The 14,645-nt window shown below is 37.5% G+C and overlaps 1 protein-coding gene across 1 annotated transcript; it reads right to left on the bottom strand.

Moving 5' to 3' along the window:
• Positions 1–3,786, bottom strand: LOC117634896 (tryptophan--tRNA ligase, cytoplasmic-like). The gene is made up of 12 exons (XM_034369171.1): positions 3,518–3,786; positions 3,289–3,408; positions 2,727–2,912; positions 2,233–2,284; positions 2,079–2,144; positions 1,794–1,880; positions 1,564–1,656; positions 1,328–1,408; positions 968–1,039; positions 666–734; positions 437–547; positions 1–249 (listed from the first exon to the last, which is right to left on the bottom strand). Exons 1-12 carry the CDS (start codon positions 3,730–3,732, stop codon positions 199–201), a joined length of 1,203 nt encoding a protein of 400 aa, XP_034225062.1. The 5' UTR covers positions 3,733–3,786; the 3' UTR covers positions 1–198.
• Positions 3,787–14,645: the final 10,859 nt, after the last annotated feature.

Here is a 14,645-nt window from a genome sequence, read left to right as displayed (position 1 = left end):
TAGGAGATGATCAATTGCAGTTTTTCGAATGGATTCTGCAATTGAAAATTCTGCTACAGTTGAGAGTTGATGGAGATGGTAACATTAACAATTATAACTTCGCTGACAACTGTTTCATCCCTTACATTAAGTTAACCTTACAATAGATGTGAAAATACAGCCATCACTTTAGGGCACCATATCATACAAAACCAAACTTCAGTTGAACATATTGGGTAGGGGCCTCACCGCCATAAATGCATCCACCATCTGAAAAATATGCAAAAACATTCATCAATCCTTCCAAGTCATAACTGAGATTTCATATAATTCAAAATGTTTGCTTTCAATGCCATGTGCCAACAAGCATCTTTCAAAATCTATATGGGTGGCCAGAATCAGCAGAGTGACAAATAACAATCTATAGAACGATCAATCCTTAGCCCCAGAAGCTTACCTCATCAGTCACAGCAGCTCTAGCCCTACGATGTCTTTCAACTAGTTCAGTCAAAACCTGAATAAGTAGTTGCTTAACTTCACCTGTTAGCATGCGTCCTGCACCATACTCCTAATAGTATACCGAAGTGAATTAGCAAAACAAGAAGGCATCATTTGTACTAATATAAAAAAAAATAAAAATTATTGGTTTAAAAAAAAAAAAAAGTTCATTAGGATACCACTCTCACCTTCCTTATCTCTTCGAGTTTAGCGTCATCATCCAGGAAAAAACTGAGATATTTGAATGGTATATCTACCTGAATAATGTCCAGAAGATAAAATCATTCCTCAATAAGTTAAAAGGCACCAAGTACTGACAGACAAATCTTATAAGACTTGAATCAAATTGGCATGTAAGTGCAGCAGACAGATAAGCAGAATTGTTTTTCTTGCTTGGACAATCTATAATGATATCCAGCAACAAATAACACTCTCAAACCAATTGGGGAGGACAAATTTCTATTTCTATGATGTGAGACAATTCAAATACCTCGAGATTTGCTCCAAGTTCTCTATGTTTCTCTATTGAATCTTGTCCACCAGAAAATGCATACCTGTTTATCTGCACATGCACACAAATTCTTTATTTTGTTAATCCTGAAGAATTTTTGGACCATTTGGACTGTGTGATTTCAGGTAGAAAAATTTGAAGAAAGCTATTTGAAGAAATAGAGAAGCATGTTTTTCACTGAGAGTTTAAAAGGTTACAATTTGAAACCTTGCATTAATTAAAGACTTTGGCCCTAGAATAAGAGAACATCGATAATTTCCTTGTTCTTAATTTCCTTGTGCAAGTCTCAGTAAATAGAAAGGTTGTACAAATAAACCCACAGTAACAGCAAACGCAAACCTTGTTCTTAATTTCCTTTGCAGAATCAGTTACATAAATGGCAGAATTTGGATCACTGGCCGACATTTTAGCGGTCTCTCCCTGCAAGTATCCATATTCCAGGAAATATATCAGCAATAACATGCATACCACATCAGCTGGCTAATTTAAATATTGTATCTTTCTTATCCTGTTTTAAAAACTTAGGAACCACTTTAAGTAGCACATACGTATTCTGTGCCAAAACCATAAAGTACCTGCATGGCAGGGAAGAAAGAAGACTCAATCAACGCAGGTTTCTGGTATCCAATCCGTGGAGCGACATCTCGTGTCATTCTAAAATAAGGATCCTGGACAAATCGCAAACAAATATAACATGGTATTAGTAAATAAAAGAAAATAAGAAAAACAGCATTCACTAAAACAAATGAGCACACAAAGTTACTAAAACATTTCATGCTCTGAGAATTGTTCCTATCATTTATACCTGGTCAATCGCGCAAGGAATTAAGCAATGAAGATTGTCTTGGCCACCGAAAAGATGTGGAAAGGAACTTGGAAATGATGGAACTGCCTGCATTAACACATAACCACATTGGATCTCCTTAATAAGTTTTCAGAATACTTTCACATCCATATGCTATGTTACACAGTCACATCAAAGAAACAGAACTGGAGGTTTCATAAGAAAAATATTCTTGATGGAGCATAGACTTGGACTAACAAAAATTACACGATTCACTATCAAAATCAGCATAGCCAAGGAAAATACCTGCACAGGTGGAAAACTAATTTTTCCAATATGATCTTCACCGGTGAAACCAAAAATTCCAACAGCCTGGATAGACGATTAAAAAAAGTCGAATAAGTACGTACACAAAATATCTATAAAAATAATGCTCCGTAGGGAAAAGATTGTAAATCACCTTATTATATGTGACACACTTTCCAACCTTCACCATGTTCTTGTAGAAAGCACTGCATAGAAATTAAACATAAAATCAGTCAGCAAGTGTTACAACCCACACTTACACACAGTATTCATGAATGATAGAATCACGCCCCTGTCAAGGTTTGAAAACAGAAGGTTCCCCATCGAAGCTTGTCAAGCAGTTTGCATCTAGGGTGATCACTTGGTGAAACATCCAACATTAACTTTAAATTCACGAGGCCCTTTGACATAAATTCATTAAGAAACTAAGGATTTTAAAGCCAACAAGCTTTTCCTATTGAAAAAAAAAAAAACGAGGCTTGCATAGAATCCCAAAATCTCAAACCCCTTCAACTTGGGCAGAAAAGTAAATAAAGACTTGCATAGCACACTCTAGGCCATTGATAAAAAAAATTGAAACACAAACTCAACAACATGTCAACATGCAGAAGTATTAAATTATGAGTTAAACATACATATGTTACTTACCCACCAACATAATCAAAATCAGAGAAAATGAAGGTTCTTGTTACGTCAAAACCACAAGCAATAATGTCCTTGGCATTCTCCCTGGCGAGTCTCTGGCTCTCTTCCACGGTCAGATCTTTCCACATGCATTTCTCATCATCAGTAAGTTGAATAACAAGAGGAACCCTGAAGGCCTCTTGCAAATATCTGCAAAAAAGCATTCCAGTGATAACTCTTCACAAATCATGCAAAGTGAAAATCATTAAGGCATCTAATCAAAATCAATAAACACGGTGCTTAAGGAAAGTATTTAAATTTCAATAACGTAATGAGTGGTCAAATGATAACCGGATTCAAGTGATTTTTTGTAGAGGATGATCTTTGAATAAATATCTACATAATAGACGGTTTGGATTAATGAAACACTATGCGGAGTCGGCCCTACAAAATGTCCTTGTTTGAGGGATCCTCAACTGAAGCTATCTGTGCATATATATATACACATATACATATGAGTTTGTACATAGCAGTCTCATCATCACCCTAGCCAAAAAAGATAAGCAGAAGGCAAGGTAGGACTTACTTAGTGAACATGAAGGGGATAAGATGACCCAAATGCAATGCCTCGGAGGAAGGTCCTCTTCCTGTGTACAAATAGAACTTCTCTCCTCTCTCATGAGCATCAAGAATTTCATTCAAGTCCCTGCACTCGCATGCAGTCCACTATCAACTCCACTTCTGTTTTTTTTTGTTTTTATTTTATAAATGCCAAATTTATAATGATTGAAAACAAAAGACAACGAGAGAGAGACCTGTGGGCGAAGAAGACGCCGCGGCGGAGAAACACGTGGGGAGTACGTGAGGTGAGGCGGTGGATACGGTCGACGAGCGACTGGTCGATCCTCTGACAGCCGAACTGGTCAATGAGTTTATCGTAGTCGATTTTCCCGCCACCTTTAGCCGACACCGTCCATGGATTCACTACCTGTTCTTCTTCACCTTCTCCTTCTCCCTCTCTCTTCTCCATCACACACTCTCTCTCTCTCTCTCTCCCAGTCTCTGTAATCGGCGGCCTATTTTGCAAGGATACATCATACGCGAGGTAGCTTTGTTTTGACAAAAGAAAAGCCCACTATAAGAAGAATGAGAACCAAATCGTAGCTTCTATAATGCTTCTTCTTTCACTTTCACTTTCGACAATGATGCTTTCTTTACCCTTTTTTTTTTCTTTTTTTTTTTGAAAGATGCTTTCTTTACTAATTTCTAAATATATTATTAAATTAATAAATCATCGGTTAATTCATATAACGGGCCAATAAAATGGGAATAATACTTCAATAATAATTCACTCAATGTTTGTATGGATTGCTATGTATTTATTATGAATATTGGAAGTTATAGCATAGAAAATTAATAATAAATTGAAGAGAACAACATGTAGCTTCGGAAGATTGGTACATCGTTAAGGTTTCGGAATGGATGTTCTTCTCGCATAGCGCCAAGTTTTTTTCTTCTGATTTTTATTTTTATTTTTTGAATGTTTTAAGGTAAACAAAAAAGTAATAGAAACTAAAGTTTTATAACATTAATTTGTTTATAAACAAACCAAAACCATACTTAATGTTTTATAACATTACACTTTTGTTTCTTTGATCCAATGATTACCATGAATTCAAATATGTTGAATTATGATTTTTAGAACTCTAATATCAAAGACATTGTCATAAGGAGCACATAGCTTTTTTGGGGTATATTTTTCATATTTTTAATTATAAGTGAAAATTATACTTTTAGAACTTGAGGGTGCAGAGAATGTCACATAGAGTTCCTAGGAATTTTCGGTGTATTTCTTGGATTTTTAATTAATTTATTATGAATTTTAGAAGTAAAGTCAAGAAAAATAATATTAAATAGTATAGGGCAACACGTGGCAGCAGCTAAAGGTGGTGCCGTCAGTGTTTTCAAAAGGTGGCATAACACGATTGCGCCACATGTCATTTTGATTACTTTTTCAAGTTTATCTTTAAAAAAAATAAAAATCATAAAAATACACCAAAAATTGCTACAAACTCCTCGTGACATCATCCTTGATTATGGAGGTCCAAAATTATGATTTCACATATTTGAGTTCAAGGTAGTCGTTGGATCAAAGAACATAAGTGTGAAGTTACAAGACATCAACTAGTGTTTTATATTGTTTAGAAACAAATTTGAGTTTTTATTATCACTTCACATTTTTATAAGTGAAAATGTTACTTTTATAGTTTGAAGGTGTCGAGAATGTCACAAGGAATTCTCAGGAATTTTCAATGTATTTTTTGGATTTTTAATTAATTAATTATGAATTTTATAAGTCAAATCTAAGGAAAATTATATTAAATAGTATAGGAGACACATGTGGCAGCAACTGAAGGTGGCGCCATTAGCATTTCCAATAGGTGGCGTACCACAATTGCTCCACATGTCATTTTGATTACTTTTTCTAATTTTATTTAAAAATTCTTCAAAAAAAATAATTAAAAATAAGAAAAATACACCAAAAATTACTACAAACTCCTCAAGACATCATCCTCAATTATGGAGGTCTAAAATCATGATTTCATATATTTTAGTTTAAGGTAATCGTTGGATTAAAGAACATGAGTATTATGTTATAGGACATCAACTAGTGTTTTCAATTGCTTAGAAACAAAGCTGAATTTTTGTTATCACTTTACATTTTTATAAATAAAAATTATACTTTTAGAGCTTGACGATGTAGATAATGTCACAAGAAGTTCCTAAGAATTTTCAGTGTATTTTTTGAATTTTTAATTAATTTATTATGAATTTTAGAAATTAAATCCAAGAAAAATACTATTAAATGGTATAGGTCGACAAGTGGCAGCATTGAAGGTGGCGCCGTCAGTGTTTCCAATAGGTGGTGTCCCCCGATTGTGCCACATGTCATTTTGATTACTTTTTTCAAGTTTATCTTTATAAATTATTTAAAAATAATTAAAAATAAGAAAAATACATCAAAAATTGATACAAACTCCTCACGACATCATCTCAATTATGGAGGTCCAAAATCATGAGTTCACATATTTGCGTTTAAGGTAATTGTTGGATCAAAGAACATGAGTGTTAAGTTATAGAACGTCAACTAGTATTTTAGATTGTTTTGAAACAAATTTGAGTTATCGTTATCATTTTATATTTTTATAATTTAAAATTGATAATTTTATAGATTGAGGGTGTATCGAATGTCAGAAGGGGTTATTAGAAATTTTTAATGTACTTTTTAGATTTTTAATTAATTTATTATGAATTTTAGAAGTTAAATTAATGAAAAATAATATGAAATAGTATAGGGTGACACGTTGCAGCAACTGAAGATGGTGCCAACAGTGTTTCCAATAGGTGGCATCCCATGATTGTGCCACATGTTGTTTTGATTACTTTTTTCAAGTTTATTTTTACAATTTAGTAATTATAAAAAAATACACAAAAAAATTGCTACAAACTCCTTTTGACATTATCTTCAACTCTGGAGGTTTAAAATAAAGATTTCACATATTTGAGTTCATGGTAATCATTGGATCAAGGATTATAAAACATCAACTCTGGAGGTTATAAAACATCAACTAGTGTTTTAGATTGCTTAGAAATAAAGTTGAGTTTTTATTATCAATTTATATTTGTATTACTCAAAATTTTACTTTTAGAGCTTCAAGGTGTAGAGAATGTCACAAGGAGTTTCTAAGAATTTTTTATGTATTTTTTTATATTTTTAATTATTTTTTATAAATTTTAAAAGTTAAATTCAAGATAAATAATATTAAATCATACTGAGCGACACATGGCAGCAGCTGAAGTTGGTGCCATCAGTGTTTCCCCTAACAAGTGGTGACCCAGGATTGATATATACCCTTTAATATTATTTTTCTAGTATTTAAATTCTAAAATGAGTAATAAATAAATTAAAAATCATAAAAATACATCGAAAATTACTACAAACTCCTTACGACATCAGCCTTAATTATGGAGGTCAAAAAAACATGATTAAACATATTGGAGTTTACGATAATCGTTTGATCAAATAACTTGAGTGTTATGTTATGAAATATCAACTAGTGTTTTAGATTGTTTAGAAACAAAGTTGAGTTTTTGTTATCAATTTATATTTTTATAAGTAGAAGTTATATTTTCAAAGCTTGAGGGCATAGAGAATGCCACAAGGAGTTCATAGGACTTTCTGGTGTATTTTTTACATTTTTAATTTATTTACTATGAATTTTAGAAATTAAATCCCAAAATAATAATATTAAATTATAGCTAATCACATGTGGCAGTCCCAGAAAGGAGTTGTCATTGTTTTCGACAGGTGGCGTCCTACGATTGCACCACATTTTATTATTATTATTATTATATTGTTATTTACTCTAAATTATTATTATATTGCTTTTGACATTGAATTATTATTATATTATTATTAATCCTAAATTATTATTATATTGTTATTTACCCCAAATTATTATTATATTACATTTTACTCTAAATTATTATTATATTTTTCTTTTTAGCATATACTATTATTATTTACCCTAGATTATTATTATATTAGTTTTTACCCTAAATTGTTATTATATTTCCTTTTATCCTAAATTAGCCTTCTCTGTACGCGCTTCCTAGCCTGGGAGAGCATTTTTTTAAAAAAAATTTAAAAGATAATGGGTAGTTGTGTTTCATAAAAATAAGATCCATTATCTGATTTTTGTTTTAATTTTAATTTTTTTATATTTGAAAAGTGTGAATTTACCATATTATCCTAATTTAATTAATAATTTCAATTCTTAATGTTTGCATTAACAATGAGCATTTTCTGGTATTTTGAATGTTTCGCCATTCTTTGCCTTTTGCTTTATATATATAGATTATTATTGTATTTCTTTTTACTCTAAATTATTATTATATTGCCCTCCTCTGTACCAAAATTTTATTTTATTATTATATTACTTTTTATCCTAAATGTCTATTATTTTGCAATGTCACGTGGATTTAAATGAAAAAATATATTTTAAACATAATTTAAATTTAAAAATTGTATTACAAGCTAAAAGATTATTTTAAAATTTTTAAAATTAAAAGAAAAAAAACCTACAACTCTCTCTCTCTCTCTCTCTCTCTCTCTCTCTCTCTAAAAAAAGCCAGTGAACACGCCTCATTCCTTTTTCTTTCTTCTTTTAAATCACAACCCCACCCCCTCCCAACCCCCTACCCCAGACAACCATACTTTCACCCCTCACCTCGTCACAACCACCCATCCCCAAGCTAGTGCTGCCAACCTCACTCTTATTAGTACATTCACCCCGAATTGAATCACATGATGCTTCTACTCTTACTTCTTATGCTTTCAGAGATCTTCCAGATCAACTTGTATTGGCTCAATATGACAGGACCCGATCCCAATTCCACTTTGGAATTCGAGCCGAATCCTGTGCGTGTCCGACACCTGGCGAATGTCGGGCACAAATGACCTTTTTACCCTTCATGTTACCACTACGATTAAAACTTTCCTTAGACTCCTGCCGAAAATTCGGCAGAGTCTCCCCTGTAATTTGTCCAAACCCAAAAATTTCCACTTGTTAAACAAGCAAATATTTTCACACCAACTGCCATAATAATTTAACAACGCAACCAATAGTTCAGGTTTCCCACTATAACTAGATATCAGAGCATTTTCTACAAATTTACAAAAACTTTAAGTACTTTACAACAAAATCCTACTTTTCTTGGGTGGCGCGGAAGCTGGAAGAAGGCCTGTGGTGGATTCCTATGCACTTCTACTGCCTGGGGGCGAAAAACAAGTTGAAAGTGTGAGTGGACAAAAATAATGTTCTTAAAACAAGTTATAATCAGAGTAACCCCCATTGTTAAAATAAATAGTTAAGTAAGCTAAAGTTCGATTGTATTCAAATACAAGGCACTCATCTATACATATATATATATATATACGTAACTATGGAGTTGTAAAATATGCACGAATATCGAGAAAACTTACATGAAGTAACTGAAAACAATAATTACATAAAAGCACTGAAACTCTTTTTAAAACTACCACCTAGGTGAACCCTGTAAATCCGTCAATTCCCCTGGCAGGTCTCGGCGACACACAGTCTATCCGAGCCGCAAACTGGCAGGATATAGGGGACTATAGTCAGCCTGATCCGCTGGCAGGTCTCGATGACACAAAGTCGACTCGAGCCTCTCTGGCAGGATTCAGGGGACCGTAGTCAGTCTGATCTGCAATCCTAGCAGGTCTCGGGGACACAAAGTCAGCCGAGCCGCAAATCCTGGCAGGTCTCGGGACACCAAGTCAGCCTAGCCGCGAATCCTGGCACTAACGGTCCGAGCGTCCCCGAAACTCGTGAGGCAATGCCAAGTGCACTGACAGAACTGTAAATATATTGGACGTCCATAGACGTCGGTATATCTAAGGGTAAATAACCATATCTGGGTACATGGTGGTTTTAAAATAATTTACTTTAGGAAAGTCTGATAAATAACTGTAATCTAAAATTATGCTGCTATCTTATCTGATACAAGCCTCAAACTCTGTTTTCTATAACTTTTTAGCATGTGCAACTAAGCAGCATATAATTATAAAAATATCACTGCACAAAGCATGCTCAGAAAACCTTCAATAAAACTTATTCAAGATCAAATATGAAATTTATTTATAAAAATTGCTTAGAAAAGAAAAGTCCACTCACTGCTGGTCCGAGCTAGCTGGACCTCTTGAAGGTCCCTCCTCTGGCTCAGTCTGGCCTCTGGTGCCTGATCAACCATGAATATTAAATTAATAAACTTGCTCAATAAAAGAATTAAATTAAAAACCCTGACCCCCGGCTCCTAGAAATGCGTGCACTCATTTTCAAGTCCATCCTATGCCCACTTTAGCATCTCAGACAATGAAAACGGCCTTAAAAGATCTGGAGCTTTACTAAGCGATAAACTGCCAAACCGGTCGATCCGGAACCCTGTGGGGTCCACGGTCTCCGATGGCTGATTTGGGATTCCCTAGAGGTTCCTCACAGAGAAAAATTCATATCCTGTGAGTTTGGCCCGACTTGGACGGTCGGATTAGCCAAAATCGCGTTATCGCTTAAAATCCAAACCCTAGGCCCAGGGTTCGCGATTTCGGAGTATCTGGGACTCCGATTCGCCATCCGTTGAATCCTACACGATCCTGAAATCACGTAGAACGACATATCTGAATTTGGGTGCAATCCAACGGCTCAACGATACAGCACCCAGGAATCGCGCAATATGGAAAATCCGTTCGGGGCTCAAACGGACTCCAAATTGAGATCCGCGAAATCCTACGCGCTCGTGACAACACGAGGATCGCAACAATACACAGAGTCACTACACTACCTTCACCCACGCGCCGCCACAGGCGCCGGCAGTTTGGGTGTCCAAAGCAATAACGGCTCGCCGGAAAAACTCAAAACCAAGACTCCAAACTCCTATCCTAGGTTAAACACCCTATTTGGAGCCACTTTTGTTCTTGGACATACCCCAAAACGTGGCCGAAAATGGCCGATCACGGAGGCCGAAGTTCGGTTGATTTTCAATTTCGAAAATCGAGTGATCTACAGCTAAAATCGATCAAAACCTATCCAACCATCAGCTAGAGCATGAAAAATAGGTGAGAATCCATACCTTACTCAAACGATTTGGTTGAGAATTGAGGGAGAACAAGAGGCTTGAAAATCGAGTGAAAACCGGCGGTTCTCCTCCAGTTGCCGGCGAGCTCCGGTCGTCTCGTGGGCGGAGACTGGTCGTGGCGTGACGGCGGCGGCGAGATGAAGCCGACGGTACCAACGTAGGTCGCCGTGCCCTGTGGTGGTGGCTGTGTTGAACAGAAGGGGAGGGGTTGGCGCGGGTCGCACGCGACGGCAGGAGAGAGAGAACTGAGGAGCGAGAGAGAGAGAGAGGAGAAAAGGATAAAAATCTGACTTTTTATCCAAATTACTATTTTGCCCTTCACGGTATTTTGACCGTATTTTCTTCGTTACAACTCTGATTCGAGTCCACTCTGTGTCTACAGACTCGTTTCGTCGTGCTCTACGCAACGACGTAGGTGGAATTTCCAAATTCCTTCTCGGTCAAAAAGTCAACTTTTCCCTATTTAATAATGTGAGGGCAAAATCGTCTTTCTTCTAGAATAAATTAATACTAATTTTAGGATATTTTGTTTTGGGTTATTACACAATATGCATCTCTTGGAATATTATCTTGTCCCACCAAAAGAAAAAATACAAATATGGCTAAAACCCAAACCCAAAAAGAATGGTTTTTCAAATTTCATTTAAAAAAAAAAAAAAGAATTATGAGGGACAAATCAAAATAGAGAAAGTGAGTATGATTATTAATCTAAAATTTGTGGGAAGTTCATGACGAAAATGGTACATGATCATTTCTTTGTAAAATTTGGTTGAAAGTTGAAATCTGTAAAAAATAAAATAAAATAAATATTAGAAGAAAAAAAAAAGGGGAGGAAATTCATTCATCCCATCCCACTACCTCCCTTCGATTCTAACTACCCTAGCCTGCTAGCCATGCCTCCACCACGAACATCCCACCCCACACCCACCTAAAACCCAACCTAGATCAAATTCAATTTTGGCTATGTCAGTCTAGTTAAAAGAAGAAAGAAAAACCTAGATCTGGAACTTCAGTTTCGTGGATGTCAAAGAGAGAAGGGGAGAAGAGAGAGTGTGGGGACCAAATCCCACGTATCATGGCTTAACCCATATGCCACAACTAGAAGACGTGGGATGATCGAACTTTCCTCCCACTAGAAAAGTGCGGAGCGAGGGAGGCACGCTCATCTGATCCCATTACCATGAAGTGGAGGACGGGATGCGCAAAGCTAGGAAATGTGGGGCTAAACATAAGAACTCAAACCGCTATAAAAACCTAGCTAAACCTCCTTCAAAGGTACGAGAAATTCAATTGAACACTAAGAGTACGCTGCACAAACATAGACTTGAGCGTCGGAGTGACTTTTGCATGTACTCACCCCATTTCCACCGTTCGACCTCCGGAACGTAATCTGGAGTTCTCTTTCAACCAAGGAAGTGTGCGGACTTCAGTCAAGAACCTGTGGAGGTATTTCTTCTTGAAAAAAATCATGCTCCAACAATTAGCGCCGTCTGTGGGAATCTCACAAAATTAATCATAAATATGACTGAACCTGCACAAGGAACTCCAAACACCTTCATCCCAGGGAATGGTATGTCCACTCCTCGACCTGGAAGCGCAAGGTCTAACCCCCAGGATGGGGAACCAAGTCTTGCTATTATCCAGTTGAGGGAAATCATGAAAGAATTGTGCGAAACAAGAAAGGTAGCAGAGAAAGCTCTGGAGAAGGCGCAGAACATTGCTTGCCGTGAGGGTTCAAAAGAGGGCAAAAGGAAGCAGAGACATGAGGTCTCTGAGGGAGACTCCTCCAACAGCACGCACTCGAGCATCTGTGACAAAGATCTCGACCTACAGAAAATGGAGAAAAAGGCAAAGGACATTGATTTGTGCAATCAGATCAAGAAGATTGTCAGAGGTTACAAGCCACAAACGCCCGCAGAACTAGCTTTGGAGGCGGCGAAAGGAATTTGTAAGTCTCCATTCACAGAGGACATCCTGAAAACCAAAAAGCCAGTTAAGTTCATCTAACTAAATTTAAGCTGTTCGAGGGCACGACTGATCCCATTGAACATATCTATCACTTCAACAACAAATGGTGCTCGAAGGAGATGACGAGGCCTTGCTGTGTAAGTTGTTCCCCTCAAGTTTGTCAGGATCAGCCCTGATTTGGTTCAGACAGTTGAAACCAAGGTCTATTGGCGGTTTCACCCAACTCTGTGAAATGTTCATATCTCAATACATTTGCAATCAAAAGAGAAGAAAGGACGTCACGATCCTATTCAGCACGAAGCAAAGTGTCAGAGAAAGCCTTAAAAACTATTTGAGGCGTTTTACGGAGGAAATGTATACTCTTGAGGAGTGTGATTCTCATACTGCTTCATTGGCGTTTCGTGAGAGGGTCATACCCGGGACAAAAATGCACAAATCTTTAGTGAATACTCCACCAGTGGATATGAGGGAAGTGATGGCTAGGGCGGATGGAATCATTAGACTGGAAGAAGAGGAACTCACCCAGTCAAAACGCGCCACTCAATCCCAAAGCCTCCATCGGCGCAAAAGGTGGAGATGAAGCAATCCTCCTCGAGGCAAGACTCCAACAATGGATCTAAGCAAAGCCGACCCTTCACTAGACTCACGGTGAGTTTGGCCAAACTTTTTCATGAGAATAAGGGCAAAGGTATATTTCGAATACCACCTGCGATTTGCGAATCCCCAGAGAAGCGAGACAGAAACAAGATGTGAACCCATCATAACAACTTTGGGCACACTACCGATGAGTGCCGAAGTCTCACGTATCAGGTGGAGGCAATTCTGAGAAAGGGAATGTTATCTCAGTACCGTGCTGAACCTGAGAATGAGCAAGTGAAGAAGGTGGGTCAAAAACAATGATTGAAAATATCACAAATGAAGAACTGTTGGAGATCAACACCATCCATGGTCGACCGAATCCCGTGGAAGGAAAAGAGGCCCAATCTCGGTTCGAAAAAAGACGAGCTAAAAAGGTGAGACGCATAAACAGGATCACATCTGCGCCGGAGTCTGCCAAAGCCCTGGAAAATGTTAGAGTCATCTCGTTCACGTAGAAAGACAAGGAAGGAATTGAGTTCCCTCACAACGACGCATTAGTGGTGACCCTCCGTGTTGCCAATTCGATAATGAAAAGAGTAATGATTGACGGGAGAAGTAGTGCAGACGTGTTATTCTGGAGCACCTTCAAAAGAATGAAGTTGGATGAAAAAGAGATTCAACCAAACCCAACACCGATCTACGTGTTCGAAAGGACGAAAGCACAATTGATTGGAGACGTGACTCTGCTGGTTATTGCCGCAGGTAAGACCCTATTCATTTCTTTCGTAATTGTGGATGCGTCGAGCCCGTATAACACTATAATGGGAAGGAATTAGATTCATCGAATGGATGGTGAAGCATCGACACGTTGCCAAGTGATGAGGTGCCTATCCGAAGATGGGAGAACCACAGTAGATATCAGGGGGGATCAAGTGGAGGCCAGAAGATGCTACAGCATAGCAACTAGCCTTAAGGCTGCGACTTCGCAGCAGAGCGAGAATTTATAGCAATTAACTGAGGACCCACTAGAGCAAGAGGAGGAGGATAACTTAGAGCTTCCGACGATTGAGCCACTCAAGGAGGAAGTTCTGGATCCTTTTTATCCTGATAGAAAAGTGTTGGTGGGCTCCCTCTTACCTGAAGATGAGATAGAACAACTAATGAAGTTATTAAGAGAGAATAAGGACGTGTTCGCATGGTCACATACAGACATGCCAGGGATTGACCCAGAGATTGCGTGTCATCGGCTGAACGTTAACCCAAACCATCCCCCGTACCAGCAGAAGCAGAGGAGGTTCGCACCTTAGCGGAACCAAATTATGAGCGATGAAGTGGACCGATTGCTCGAGGCATGATTCATTCGAAAATTATGGTGTCCAACCTGGGTTTCGAATGTGGTGGTAGTAAGTAAAAGGGATGGGAGATGGCGTGTGTCCGTAGACTTCAACCTAAATAAGGCGTGTCCGAAAGATTGTTATCCAATAACAAAGATCGATCAAATGGTAGATGCTACCACCGGTTATAAACTTCTCTCATTCCTAGACGCTTATTCGGGATATAATCAAATCCCAATGGCAATTGAGGACCAGGAAAATACGGAGCGAGGCTTGTATTGTTACACAGTGATGCCATTCAGGCTGAATAACGCAGGGTCGACATATCAAAGATTAGTGAACAAGA

The sequence above is a fragment of the Prunus dulcis genome, chromosome 7 (genome assembly GCF_902201215.1).
Source record: "Prunus dulcis chromosome 7, ALMONDv2, whole genome shotgun sequence".
Lineage (NCBI taxonomy): Eukaryota > Viridiplantae > Streptophyta > Magnoliopsida > Rosales > Rosaceae > Prunus > Prunus dulcis.
Note: the sequence above shows the minus strand (reverse complement) of the source record. Positions and strands in the feature narration are given on the sequence as shown.

What these genes read in the sequence shown, in the direction of transcription:
- LOC117634896 (XM_034369171.1), bottom strand. Translation starts at nt 3,732, where the DNA reads ATGGAGAAGAGAGAGGGAGAAGGAGAAGGTGAAGAAGAACAGGTAGTG. An exon ending in GGCGTCTTCTTCGCCCACAG is followed by an intron (nt 3,409 to 3,517) that starts GTCTCTCTCTCG and finishes ATGCGAGTGCAG; the next exon opens with GGACTTGAATGAAATTCTTG. An exon ending in GATTTTGATTATGTTGGTGG is followed by an intron (nt 2,285 to 2,726) that starts GTAAGTAACATA and finishes ATTTCTATGCAG; the next exon opens with TGCTTTCTACAAGAACATGG.